The following is a 14,938-nucleotide window of genomic DNA, read 5'->3' on the forward strand; positions in this document are numbered from 1 at the left end:
GCTGGGGAGAAGGAAATGGAACCCACTCCAGTGTTCTTGCCTGGAGAATCCCAGGGACAGGGGAGCCTGGTGGGCTGCCATCTATGGGGTCGCACAGAGTTGGACACGACTGAAGCAACTTAGGAGGAGGAGGAGAAGGATATTGTTTATATTTCATTATAATATGTTATATATTATAGTGTATTGTATTATATGCATTAATTATATATAATTATATTAAATATATAAATTAATGTTTTTTAAAAATATATTTAAAAGTTTCTTTTCCTGCTTTCACATTTATTTAAAATTATTAACAATGAGTATGTGTTGTCTTTTGAACAAGCTTTTCTCCTTCACTCTTTGTTCAGTTAACTATGTACCTAACCTTTAGGTCTTGGTGTATCATTTTTTCTGCTTCTTAATTTTTCACTTTGATGGCACCCTTTTCTCTTCCATCAGAGCACTTGGCACAGCTTATAGTCATGTGTTTGTTTTAATGTCTGCCTCCCTGGTTAGTTTGTATATTCCTGGAGAGCAGAGATCTTTTCTGTCGTGTTCCCTACTTTATTCCCTGCTCCTAGCATAGTGTCTATATTTTAGCACATATGAAATAAATATTTCTTGGATGGATAAACGAATCAGTATGTTACTGCCACTCTCTTTGTCATTCTGCATCTTTGTTTCTTATTCTGTCTTGAACAGGTGAATTTCAGGGTATTTTCCTAGAGTTTGTGCATTGCAGGATTCAGGTCTATTTAGTTTGATGAATGTCACCTTGATTTGGATTAAAATAGCATATAGCTTGTAAAAGATGGAAATAGAGTGAAGTTAAACAGAAAACAAGTACAGAACAATCTAAAGAGGATCATTTGCTTTCGGAAAAAAAGATTTAGAGGTCTTAGTGATAATGCTGAACCATAATACCTGATGTATGAGAGAGTTGAGGTAAGCAAGTGAGCTTCATTTTCAAAAAACACTCAGAATTCCATGCTTTCCTGATTTGATAAGAAAGGAAAATTTTGATTTGTTCCATTTTATTGCAGTAACCTGAACACTAGTTTCAAAGTGTGATTGCTGCCTATTTAGCTGTGCAGTTTCCCATTTAAGTACATGCTAATGCAGTATGAAAATAGACTTAAGTTTAGAGATTGAAGATCCTCAAACACCACAGTTTTGCTTTTTGGTATTATACTTTCATGATATACCATTGCAGTGATAATGGTATTTGTAGTTTTCAAAGTGTAGTGGGGACATTTGGGGCTTCCATGGTGGCTCAGTGGTAAAGAATCTGCCTGCCAATGCAAGAGGCATGGTTTTAATCCCTGGGATAGGAAGATCCCCTGGAGAAGGAAATGGCAACCCACTCCAGGATTCTTGCTTGGGAAAGCCCATGGAGGAGCTTGGTGGGCTACAATCCAAGGAGTTCTAAGAGTCAGATACAATTTAGCAACTAAGCAACAACAACAGGGACTTTAGAGGACCTGACAATTAAAATACAGTACTTTCCTGACTTAACTGTGCTTTAGGCATTGTTAGAGACTTTACATGGATATTCTAAAATAAAAACCTTTAAGGTAGCTATTATCTTGGTTTTATAGCAAAGAACATTATAGAGGCTCAGAAAGTTGAGATCACATGCTTGGGAGAGCCTGTACTTTTGTCTCAGGTGAAAACTTGTGCTCTTGTGATTTCAGCCTTCTGCCTCCAGCTCACTTTTGTCTTTTAGATTTGGTAACTGGAGATTCCATGTATATTATGCTTTATGATAATTTAAAAAAGCACTCTACCTTTTAAGGTATTTTTACCCTAAAACTTTAATTTTGAGTTCAAGTACTTCTCTCTGGAACTCTTCTACCCCACTCTGTTCCTCTGTACTTTTTCATCTCCTATGACCTTCTGGTACTTAGTGTTTCCCTCCTGTATCTAGTGGCTTATGAGTACTTACTAGCTCTGCTGTGAGACTGGGTTCTTGCAAGGAAGAATTCCTTTGTGCTCTTAGCTGTCTTCAGTGCCTTTTCAAATAATTAGTACCTCAATATTTGTTGAATGTTAAAACTACCCTTTAAATGGTAATGTTCCCTAGGTCCTGTCTTTAATCTTCTTCTCTTGATCACACTGAGAACTTCTTTGGGTGATCTCATTTTTCCATTCCTTGCCTTTGACCAGTGTCCATATCACAGTTGTTATAATCAGTTACTTAACGAAGCCAAGTAGGTGACATAAATGAATGAGGATACATTATCAGTGTGAACAGAACTTCAGGTTTTTTAGAAGAAAATAGAAATCTAGGCTTTTTAATGTGAAGTTTCTGTGTGTCTTAATATGAACTATAGTTAGCAGGCCAGCAGAAAGCCTTTTTGAGTTTTCATGTTTATTCTATCTTTGTCATCCTTCTGACTCCTGTATCTCTAGACCTGACATCTTCTGACATCCTTGTATTTCTAGACCTGATTTTTCTGCTAAGCTTCAGACTCCCTACATTCTCTTCTAGACCATCTAGGCCTTCTGTGTCCCGTAGGCATCTCAAAGACTGTGATGTTCAACCTGAACCTCAAACATGTATTTAGGAAGTGGTTTCAGTTGTAAAGTCCGATGGCTGTATGAATTTGACTCTTGGTTCCACCATCTACTAGGTCACTAAACAGGTTAGTTCAGTTCCTTAAACTTGTTTGCTCATATGTAAAATGGGAGTAATAGTACTTCATTGGTCTGTTGTGCTAGCACAGTGACCTACACGTAGTAACAAGTGCTGGGTGCTCTCAGTTGCTGTTCCTGCTTCAGTGAATGCTGTTTACCACTCTCACACCCACTTGAGTTCAGTTCAGTCGCTCAGTCATGTCCGACTCTTTGCGACACCATGAACCGCAGCACGCCAAGCCTCCCTGTCCATCACCAACTCCCGGAGTCCACCCAAACCCATGTCCATTGAGTCGGTGATGCCATCCAACCATCTCTCATCCTCTGTCATCCCCTTCTCCTCCTGCCCTCAGTCTTTCCCAGCGTCAGGGTCTTTTCCAGCATCAGGGTCTTTTCCAGTAAGTCAGCTCTCCGCAACAGGTGGCCAAAGTATTGGACTTTCAGCTTCAACATCAGTCCTTCCAATGAACACCCAGGACTGATCTCCTGGGTGACTGGAGATGGACTGGTTGTATCTCCTTGCAGTCCATGGGACTGTCTTCTCCAACACCACAGTTCAAAAGCATCAATTCTTCAGCGCTCAGCTTTCTTCGTAGTCCAACTCTCACATCTATACATGACCACTGGAAAAACCATAACCTTGACTAGATGGACCTTTGTTGGCGAAGTAGTGTCTCTGCTTTTGAATATGCTGTGTAGGTTGGTCATAACTTTCCTCCTAAGGAGTAAGCGTCTTTTAATTTCATGGCTGCAATCATCATCTGCAGTAATTTTGGAGCCCAGAAAAATAAAGTCAACCACTGTTTACACTGTTTCCCCATCTATTTCCCATGATGGGACTGGGTGCTGTGATCTTAGTTTTCTGAATGTTGAGCTTTAAGCCAACTTTTTCACTCTCCTTTTTCACTTTAATCAAGAGGCTCTTTAGTTCTTCACTTTCTGCCATAGGGTGGTATCATCTCCATATCTGAGGTTATTGATATTTCTCCCAGCAATCTTGATTCCAGCTTGTGCTTCCTCCAGCCCAGCGTTTCTCATGATGTACTCTGCATATGTTAAATAAGCAGGGTGACAATATACAGCCTTGACGTACTCCTTTTCCTATTTGGAACCAATCTGTTGTTCCATGTCCAGTTCTAACTGTTGCTTCCTGACCTGCATACAGGTTTCTCAAGAGGCAGGTCAGGTATGCCCATCTCTTTCAGAATTTTCCAGTTTATTGTGATCCACTTACTGGTGCTTAAGAGTCATTCTTGACCGTTTTCTTTTATTCTTCAAATATAATTAGTTTCCAGTCCTGTGAATGTAATTTTTGTAATGTCTCTTTATTGCTGTTGCTTTAAGTTTTTAAAAAATAATATTTTTGCTCATCAATATTACTGTAGCAGCCCTTAACAGCTTTCTCAATCTCTTTTTAAACCTCTTTCCCAGGCTGTTCTCAGCATTGTGCCCGCGGTTTATGTTTGTTGAAACACAAAATCTGGTCACACCAAACTTCTGCTTACAGTCCTTTAGTGGTTTCCTATTGTCTCTAAATTTCTAACACATTAATTTTTACTATTCTTGATTCCTGCTTATTTTTTAGCCTCATTTCTGCTTAGGCTGCATGGGTGGTACATATAAGCTCTTGGAATCTACTTGGCTCTTTGTGGCATGTTTCTTCCTCAGAATGCCCTTCTCCTCTGTCCTGCAGCTTCTTTAGGAATGGGCTCTAAAGGTACCCTTCTCACCCACAGTCTCTCCCTCCAGGTCTGGGTCAGATGCCCCTCTTTATGCACTCCCAGCCTCCTGAGGATGTCTCTGTCACAGTGCTCTTCACAGTCTTTTGTAATTGTCTCTTTTTTCCGCTAAGCTTCTTGAAGGCAGAGACCACATATCTTGAATGGCTTTGTATTTCTAGAGCTTAGAATAATGTCTGGTAAACAGTGAGCTCTCAGATGTTTGTGGAAATGAATGCATTTGTTGAGTGAATAAGTAATTATCTTTTTTTTTTTTTCCTGGAGAAATGGTAGATATAAAAAGGGTCTTAGGAGCCTTAGTTATAGCTGTAAGACCTTTAAAAATGTCCCAATTTTTTTTTAATTCCCCTTGTTTGAAGATTATAGGTACTTATATATATATATATTATGAATTAATAGTATTTGTATTTTTTAGACACAAAGTAAATTGTACTGTCATTATAGATAACTAGTTATTGCCTTCGAGGGCTGTATTTTCTCACTGTTTTTGTTTTTTGTTTTTAATACAGCCCTCTTAGATTCTTTTTTCCCCTGCTTTCTCCTCTGTGTTAGGATCTTATTACCTCCCAGCCTCCCAGGAGCCCTGGTTTATTACAAGATTTCTCAGTTTCTTTTGCTGTTGACTCCAAGGGCCAGATAATTCTTAGTTCTGAGGAGCTGTCCAGTTCATTGTGAGATGTTTAGCAACATCCCCTGGCAATTACCCCTAGAGGAGGAAATGCCTACCTTCTCCAGTACACTTGTCTAGAAAACTCCATGGACAGAGGAGCCTGGTGTGCTACAGTCCATGTGGTCACAAAGAGTCGTGACAGGACTGAATGACTGAGCCTGCACACACCATTGACCTACCAGATGCCAGTAGCCCCTCCTAGTTTTGACAACCAAAAATGTCTCCAGACACTGTCAAGTCTCTTGTGGAGCAAAATCACCCCTGATTGAGAGCCCAGTGGTTTATAGGGATTCCTGTCTCTTAACCTTTATCCTTAAAGAGCCTCTCCTTGGACTCCTAGGCATCAGTATAAGAACACGAGCTCCAGTCTTTTTAAAAGAAACCCACAGAGCACTTTTTAAGTAACTCTTTGTTTCCTCTTAACTTTTGTTCATGTTCTCTCTCTGTTCTCTTCCCATCCACTTTTCTAGACAGGATTGCTTCTGTTCTTTCTTTCTGGCTTTTACCCCTGTGGTGCCACTGAAAATGCTTTCAAGTCTTTATAGTCCTTTTCTGTGTTCTCTGAAGTGAATGCATCCAACACCTCGTATTCCATGTCCCTGGCCACCCTGACTCGTACTTAGATATCCCATCCAGTCAGTCATAAAGTCCTGTTTATTTTACCTCTCGAATGTCTACAGAACCCACCGGTACTCTTTATTCTCACGGAGGGGGTGTCCACCAGTGGCATCAAGCTTTTTGTTGTTCTTGGCATGTCTAGTCTTGTTCCCTTTATTTTCTGCATTGTAATCTGGATGTTCTTCCGAAGACAGAGTCTCCTACCATTTCAGACCTTCTCAGTTCATGAGCTCTGGCTCCTAACTCTCTGCATTTTTGAAAGGTTTACCAAGTGATTTTTATACAGTTTCTAATGTCTTCATTTTGCGGTTTAACAAACATGTCATTTCTTTTAGGAATTCCTAAAATCCTTATTATTATTCTTACAAAGCACCTCCTGAGGTGATTTCTGTCTCTTAACAAACCATTGTTGATGTGTAAAAAATGACTTAGGTTCTTTAAAACACCTGCTTTATGAAAAGTCAGTTTTTATTCTTTTTTTTTTAAACCAATAAAATTATCATTGTGGGAAGGATCAGGAGCAAAGATGGGTACTCTAACGTATTGATTAATATTGCGTGTCTGTGACAGATTTGACTGCTAAGTTATAAAATATTTTAATAAGACCTTTTTTTCCCTTATAGGTATTTATAACAGCAATGATGTAGCAGTATCATTTCCAAATGTAGTATCTGGCTCAGGATCGAGTACTCCTGTCTCCAGTTCTCATTTACCTCAGCAACCTTCTGGGCATTTACAGCAAGTGGGCGCTCTCTCCCCGTCAGCTGGGTCATCTGCACCCTCTGCTGTTGCTGCAACTCAGGTAAATTATTACAATGTTACAAAGTAATGTGGATCGTTTTGTCATTTTTAAACTGTTTTATTTTAAGAGAGAAATGAATAGGACTTCCTGTAGGAAGTTATAAAATGTCTCAACCTGTATTGACATGAGTGGAAATAATACTCATTTTTACTTGATATTCCTGAGAGCACAAACTGATGTTGGCACCAACTAATTCTTTTAGATTTCTGCATTTCTGATTTTGTCCTAATAATGTGAAATAGTAATTTGGGGGCAGCTTTTATTCTTTATTTTAAAACTAGGACTTACAAGTACAGTTCAGTTGCTCAGTCATGTTTGACTCTTTGCCACCCAGTGGACTTCAGCACACCAGGCTTTCCTGTCCATCACCAACTCCCAGGGCTTGCTCAAACTTGTGCCCATCAAGTCGGTGGTATTATCCAGCCATCTCCTCCTCTGTCGCTCCTTCTCCTCCTACCTTCAGTCTTTCCCAGTATTAGGGTCTTTTCCAGTGAATCAGTTCTTCCCATCAGGTTGCCAAAGTATTGGAGTTTCAGCTTCAGCATCAGTCCTTGCAATGAATATTCAGGACTGATTTCCTTTAGGATGGACTGGTTGGATCTCCTTGCAGTCCAAGAGACTTTCAAGAGTCTTCTCCAACACCACAGTTCAAAAGCATCAGTTTTTCGGCACTCAGCTTTCTTTATAGTCCAACTCTCACATCCATACATGACTACTGGAAAAACCATACCCTTGACTAGATGGACCTTTGTCTACAAAGTAATTGTCTCTTTTTTTTAACATGCTCTCTAGGTTGGTCATAGCTTTTCTTCCAAGGAGCAAGCATCTTTTAATTTCATGGCTTCAGTCACCATCTGCAGTGATATTGGAGCTGAGAAAATAAGTCTGTCACTGTTTCCATTGTTTGCCCCTGTATTTACCATGAAGGGATGGGCCCAGATGCCATGTTCTTCCTTTTTTAATGTTGAGTTTCAAGCAAGCTTTTTCACTGTCCTCTTTCACTTTCATCAAGAGGCTCTTTAGTTCTTCTCTTTCTGCCATAAGGGTGGTGTCATCTGCATATGTGAGGTTATTGATATTTTTCCCTGCCATCTTGATTCCAGCTGTGCTTCATCCAGCCCAGCATTTCACATGATGTACTCTGAATATATATTAAATAAGCAGGGTGACAGTATACAGCCTTGACATACTTCTTTCCCAATTTCAAACCAGTCCATTGTTCCATGTCTGGCTCTAACTGTTGGTTCTTGACCTGCATACAGATTTCTCAGGAGACAAGTGGTCTGGTATTCCCATCTCTTTAAGAATTTTCCACAGTTTGTTATGATGCACACAGTCAAAGGCTTTGGTGTACTCAGTAAAGCAGAAGTAGATGTTTTTCTGGAACTCTCGCTTTTTTGATGATCCAATGGATGTTGGCAATTTTATCTCTGGTTCCTCTCCCTTTTCTAAATCCAGCTTGAACATCTGGAAGTTCACTGTTCATGTACTGTTGAAGCCTGGCTTGGAGAATTTTGAAAGTAATGCTAGCATTATTTTGCTAGCGTGTGAGATGAGTACAGTTGTGCGGTAGTTTAAGCACTCTTTGGCATTGCCTTTCTTTGGGATTGGAATGAAAACTGACCTTTTCCAGTCCTGTGGCCCCTGCTGCATTTTCCAGATTTGCTGGCATATTGAGTGTAGCACTTTGACAACATCATCATTTAGGATTTGAAATAGCTCAACTGAAATTCAGTCACCTCCACTAGCTTTGTTCATAGTGGTCCTTCCTAAGGCCCACTTGACTTCACATTCCAGGATGTCTGACTCTAGGTGAGTGATCACACTATCATGGTTGTCTGGGTCATAAAGATCTTTTTTGCGTAGGTTTCTTCTGTTTTTTCTTACCACCTCTTCTTAATATCTTCTGCTTCTGTTAGGTCCATATTGTTTCTGTCCTTTATTGTGCCTGTCGTTGCATGAAATGTTCCCTTGGTGTCTCTAATTTTCCTGAAGAAATCTCTAGTCTTTCTCATTTTATTGTTTTCCTCTATTTCTTTGCATTGATCACTGAGGAAGGCTTTCTTATCTCTCTTGGCTATTCTTTGCAACTCTGTATTCAGATGTGTAGATCTTTCCTTTTCTCCTTTGCCTTTAGCTTTTCTTCTTTTCTCAGCTATTTGTAAGGCCTCCTCAGACAAAATTTTGCCTTTTTGCATTTCTTCTTCTTGGGGATGGGTCTTGATCACTGCTTCCCATACAGTGTTACGAATGTCCATCCATAGTTCTTCAGGCACTCTTAACAGATCTAATCCCTTGAATCTATTTGTCACTTCCACTGTGTAATCATAAAGGATTTGGTTTAGGTTATAGCTAAATGGTCTAGTGGTTTTCCCTACTCTCTTCAATTTAAGTCTGAATTTGGCAATAAGGAGTTCATGATCTGAGCCACAGTCAGCTCCTGGCCTTGTTTTTGCTGACTGTATAGAGCTTCTCCATCTTTGGCTGCAAAGAACATAATCAGTATGATTTCGGTATTGACCATCTGGTGATATCCATGTGTAGAGTTGTCTTTTGTGTTGTTGAAAGAGGGTGTTTGCTATGACTAGTGCGTTCTCTTGGCAAAATTGTGTTAGCCTCTGCCCTGCTTCACTTTGTACTCCCAACTGCCTGTTACTGCAGGTATCTCTCAACTTCCTAGTTTTGCATTCCAGTCCCCTATGATGAAAAGGACATGTTTTTTGGGTGTTAGTTCTAGAAGGTCTTGAGGTCTTCATTGAAGCGTTCAACTTCAGCTTCTTCAGCATTAATGGTTGGGGCATAGACTTGGATTACTGTGATACTGAATGGTTTGCCTTGGAATGAAACAGATCATTCTGTCATATTTGAGACGGCACACAAGTACTGTATTTCGGACTTTTTTGTTGATTATGAGGGCTATTCCATTTCTTGTAAGGGATTTTTGCCCACAGTAGTAGATATAATGATCATCTGAGTTAAATTTGCCCATTCCAGTCCATTTTAGTTCACTGATTTCTAAAATGTCAATGTTGACTCTTGCCATCTCCTGCTTGACTGCTTCCAATTTGCCTTGATTCATGGACCTAACATCCCAGGTTCCTATCCAATATTGTTCTTTATGGCATTGGACTTGACGTCCATCACCAGTCACATCCACAACTGGGCGTTGTTTTTGCTTTGGCTCCATCTCTTCATTCTTTCTGGAGTTATTTCTCCACTCTTCTCCAGTAGTAGCACATTGGTCACCTACCAACCTGGGGAATTCTTCTTTCAGTGTCCTATTTTTGCCTTCTCATACTGTTCATGGGATTCCTAAGGCAAGAATGCTGAAGTGCTTTGCCATTCCCTTCTCCAGTGGACCACGTTTCGTCAGAAGTCTCCACTATGACCCGTCTGTTTTGGGTGGCCCTACATGGCATGGCTCATAGTTTCATTGAGTTAGACAAGGCTGTGTGGTCCATGTGATCAGTTTGGTTAGTTTTCTGTGATTGTGGTTTTGTTTTGTGTGCCCTCTGATGGATAAGCATAAGAAAGGATAAGAGGGTTAAGGACTTACAAAGTATGAACCAATTTTGGACTTAGGTGGTTTAAAAAATTTCTTTTATAATTTTAAAATCACAGAAGTAATATATGAATATCTACAGTCTAATTTTTTTAAAAAAACAGTGCAGAAGAATATAGGATTGAGAATGAATGATTCCTTTAAGTCCTTATATACTTACATGATTTCTTCCTAGTGGATAAGAAAGAATATTTATAAAATTATAAGCAGTGGTGACTATGTTGGTGATTTTGCATCTGTTTAACCTTTTTCTTCATTTTCTATCTAGAACTTGATAGGTGCCCTAGTCTACAGGAATGCTCTAAGACCTAGAGTCAAAGCAGAGAAATCATAGTCTTGAATTACATATATAGGACAGTAAATGGGCAAAGTTTCTCATGGGTATATGCTTGCACACGTGCACACACACACAGAGTCCACCCCTCATTCCCCATCCTCAACCCTCAGATTTCTTCAAAGGTGATAATTTAAACTTCCTATTTGTTTTATTTATTGACATTCTCTTATAATTTTATTTTTATTTTCACTTTACCCAAAGCCTCTAAAAGTCTCAATGTTTTGAGAAAATTCTAACAAAGACAAATGTCTAATTATAAGCAACTAGTTAAGTAGTTGTTTGTAAGTTGCTGTAAACTCATGCTTTATGTGCGTGTGCGTAATTTACATTGTGTGGGCCTTTAGAGTATACCTAGGCTTTTCCAGCATATCCTGTAATCTGTACATCAAAGCATAGCATTGTTGTCTTTAAAGTATGTAACCGTGAAGTGCAAACAGTCACCTTTTAATTAGGTCAAGAATTGGAATAAACAGTAGTTCAGCATAGAAAAACAATGGCACGATTAGTGGTATTGTCTTTGACAATTTGGTGAACTTAACCTGAGCAAGGGGAGTTTGACTAGTTTAGGAGAGTTTTTCTCTAGCTGCTGTCACTAGCCTTGGTGAGGTAGACATAATCACAGGGATTTGGGGTTAGAGAGGGTGAAAGGGTAAATGAGAGAATGGCCCTTATAAATAGCTTTATCTCTTTTAATTAAGTGTAACCATATGCTGTTGATAGCTTTATATCCTTGGAAAGAGTCTCACATGAACATTTTCAATGTGCATTTTTCTTTCCTTTCTTTATAAAAGTCTGTTTTAATTACTCTCTGGTTAATTCCAGGCTGAATTAAGGAAAAATCTCATTTCTTCCCATTCATTATGTTTGTGGTTTTGAGGGTTGGCATTAGGGAGATGGGTGGGGGAAGTGGTAGTGAAGAGAAATTTATAGCTAGAGGAAAAATTCCACTTCACATATGACTCAACTGAAGAACAAAGAAATCATAGTTGCAAGTAATCCAGGATTCAGTCCAATTAAAATCTTCACTGTTTATCCTCTTTCCCTGTTGCAGTAAGATGGGTAGCTTATAAATATGATCATCCAGTGAGACTCACATGCTACATGCTGAGACAGCTGCATCTATGTTTCTCTCCAGCAGTAAACGCTTTCCGCCTTCACGCCGGAGTGTATTTAGCCTGGCTTAGCTAGTGCTGCTCTGGCAACCATCAGTCTCCAGGCAACTGAGGCAGGTTGACCTCTGAGTTGAATTGAGTGCAAAACTACTTCAGTTTAGCTGCCTGAGACAATAGTATTGGTTTTGAATGTACAAAGTGTGAATTTTCTAGACAGTGTGCAAAGGAAAGGATTCAGAAATATTTAGAATAAATTGAATATTTAGATAGAACTCCTAAAATTGTGATGCACTTGGTAATTTAATCTTATTTTCAAAACAATACGTTTATTTCTGTTTATGTATAGGCCTTGCATGTTTTTAAATCATAAAATTCAGTGTGTTTAACCCCATTTTAGCCTTTTATTTAGAGTTTCTTTATAGGTAGTTTATTGAAAAGTGAAGAGTAGTGCTTACACACTTAAAGTGTGTAAATTAAAACTATTAATATGTAAAATATAATTGTAGAAGACTTGTTACACAGTTACTGAGAAAACCATCACAGCAGCCAGCAAATATTTTAAAGAAATAAAAATCAGAGAATAGAGGTGTTAAATTTGAACAGTGTTTTGACTCTCTTCCTTTCCCTCCCAAAAACTTTATGAAAGTAGTCATTTTTAGTGATGGTCTTGGTGCCAGCAGGATAAAAATAAGGAGATCATTCTTGATCTTTCTGGCCTTGGTTTTAAGTAAGACAAGCAGGCCTCTTATTTGGTTTGTTTGATGTCTTAAGGATTGTTCCCAAGCAAGTGGTCGGGGATATATAATCAGAAAGAACTAATAGAAATTAAAAACTGAGACTAGATTTGTGCCTTTAATGGGGCAAAAAGGAGACACTTGTTAAAATTTTGGAAGAAAAAGTCTAATGCTTAGCAACCCTAATTTGAAGGGGAAAAAAAAAACTTTTAAAAATGTTTGATAACCTTGTTTCATATTGTTTGATGTTAAATCCTTTTATTTGATAAACTTGTTTTTAGGGTGATTATTCCTTCACAGATATCAGCAGTGTATTACATTATAGTTACTATTTTATAGTTTCTTAACATTATTGGAAGATAGAACTGCTGTCTGTGATGTTTTTAATGGTGGGCGCTCTGCTCTTGTTGTATCATCGGGGGAGATATAAATTAGTTTCTGTAGGTGTGCCATTAATTTTTCATTTTGCCTTTCAAATTCCACTATTTCCCAGTTCTACGTTCATTCTGTTTTGTCTTTGGGAGGAATGCAGGTGCTTTTGTTTGAAGGATTACTTTAGTAGAATTAAAGGCAGAATGTAATGAAAATAATTGTATTCTAACATCTTGCATTCTGAGTTTTGCTTTTGGATACAGTCTTTGGGTAGATAATTACGGTTTCTTGTTTCCTCTATGTTGCTATTATACAAATGATACAGTTTAAAAGTAATTTAAATGAAGCAACTTTTAAGGTTTATTTATGTGATATTTAGTAAATGCAGATAAATTGAAGTATTTTAAAGGTATAACTTAGCAAATACTGTTTTGCAGATTTCTTTTAGACTTTTGCTTCAAGGACTGTAAGTTTGGTGTGTATGTGTGGTGTGGTTGTGTGTGTTGGGGAGTTACTGTAGATCTAATTCTGGTTTCCTTTCGGATATGTTTGGTAGGACACTTTGATTTTGTTTGGAAAATGCTTCAGTTTCCCAGGCAGATTCACCTGTCTTTGAAGGAGCTCTGACTTGATTGGTCAGATTAAAGTTTCATCTGTCTTCAACAATTGCAACATGACTTAAAATTTTACAGGAGTTATCTTTCTGAGCAGAAAAGGTTTTAAAAGTGCTTTCTAACATTTCTTACTATTGGATGATAAAGAGGTTAAGGGACATAGATGATGAGTCTCTGTCGAAAAAAGATGTCTGGAATTTTACTGTGTCTGTTTGTGTGACACAATGCAAAATAGCAGAAATTGGGTCAGAAATCCTAGGTTCCTGGGACATTACTACTACTAGTGTGGTGGTGGGTAGATCTTTTACATTTGTGGGTTTTAATTTTTTTATATATGAAATGGAATATTTTAAATACCTACTCTACCTGCAATACAGGTGTATTTTGAAGTTCAAATGAGAAAAGTACTTTGCAGACCATAAGTACTTTGGAATTCATAGTCACTACAGTGATGTTACAGTTGTTATAGGACATTTGAATTTCAGCTCTTATAGAAACAGCCTGATTGCCAGTGAGAAAATTGTACAGAAGCACTTCCTTTACTAAAAATAGTGTTAAACTTTTCTGTTAAAACTTACAATTTCATATTACTACAGATAGATGAATTTTAGTCATTTTACATACAGCTGTTGAATGAGATCTTTTCCTTTCTTAAATTATTTCAACAGCCTATTTAGGGACTTAATAATTTTCCCTCCAAAAGATAAGTGATATGTTGATTAGATATTAACCAATTAGAAACCTGCTTATAGTTGGTGGTTATTCTGTACAGTCCTGTTGTCCAATCATAAGTGTTCATTGATGGTTTAACTACAATTTAATCCTCCCACGACTTTGTAGAAACTCAATTGTGGGGCATTTCAGCATTAGCCTAAACAATGGTTTTGAATACGTTAAGCTCCTAACAATTAGGGAGCAGTTTGGGGCATTGAATAAAGTGGAATGATGCAATTGAACCTGACAGCTTTAACAGTCAGCCTACTCATGGGACCTGAAAGTTGTTCACACTTGGTTTCTTCTCTCATCACACACAGAGCATTAAAGCCCAATGGTTGGTGGTAGCTGACACAGAATTGGGTCTGTTATCAGGGTACATTTTATAGTACAAAGTTAGAATTAAGTTAGAGAACATATGAAACTTTCCATTGTTCTCTAATTTTTCATAGAAATCTTTGTAGTCAAATTGTGTGTAAATTTTCATTAAAATATTTGAATTCTTACAGTATATTTGCAGTATTGCTGTGTTATTGCTATGTTATTATAAAATATATAGATTAAAATGTCATTGCATAATGAGATATTAATACTATTTAATTTTTCTCAGGGAAATGTTTTGTTCTTTGAAATATAACCATGTTCATATCAGAATATAATTGGCAATTTATATTCTCTAATGAAGTTAATGGAAAAGATGGAAGCCATAATAGCTTAGGAAAATAATTTTAAAAAAGCACAGTAAAATTTGAGTGCTTGCTGTGTGTCGTGCATTCTTCTCAGCCCTTCTATACATCAACTTAATTTCTCATAATATTCTTAGAAGGTAGTTACTATTTCATATCTCCATTTTTACAGATGGAGCTTAAAGACAGAGCTTTAGTGCCCCACCCAAGCAAGGTGCCATAGGTTGGCTTATGGCAGATACAGTGATAATGAAAAGTTTTTCCCTGTAAGAGTGTACATGAAGTAGGAGATTTTAAAATAATACTGCTTAGTGAGCTGATGATATTTTGAAAGAATGCAATTTTAAATCAGGAATCAG

The 14,938-nt window shown here is 37.9% G+C and overlaps 1 protein-coding gene across 4 annotated transcripts in view; it reads left to right on the forward strand.

Annotated features, from left to right (window-relative positions):
• MLLT10 (myeloid/lymphoid or mixed-lineage leukemia (trithorax homolog, Drosophila); translocated to, 10) overlaps positions 1-14,938 on the forward strand; it is a 207,228-nt gene that overhangs the window by 169,671 nt on the left and 22,619 nt on the right. For all 4 annotated transcript variants that reach the window (XR_827055.1, XM_010859904.1, XM_010859907.1 and 1 more), the window contains exon 14: positions 6,270-6,448. Coding sequence is in view for 3 of the 4 variants with exons in the window: in XM_010859904.1 (XP_010858206.1) it covers positions 6,270-6,448 (179 nt within the window). In the remaining variant the exon portion in view is untranslated. The remainder of the gene's footprint in view (positions 1-6,269; positions 6,449-14,938) is intronic.

This window comes from Bison bison, unplaced genomic scaffold (genome assembly GCF_000754665.1).
Source record: "Bison bison bison isolate TAMUID 2011002044 unplaced genomic scaffold, Bison_UMD1.0 scf7180017864461, whole genome shotgun sequence".
NCBI classification, from domain to species: Eukaryota; Metazoa; Chordata; class Mammalia; order Artiodactyla; family Bovidae; genus Bison; species Bison bison.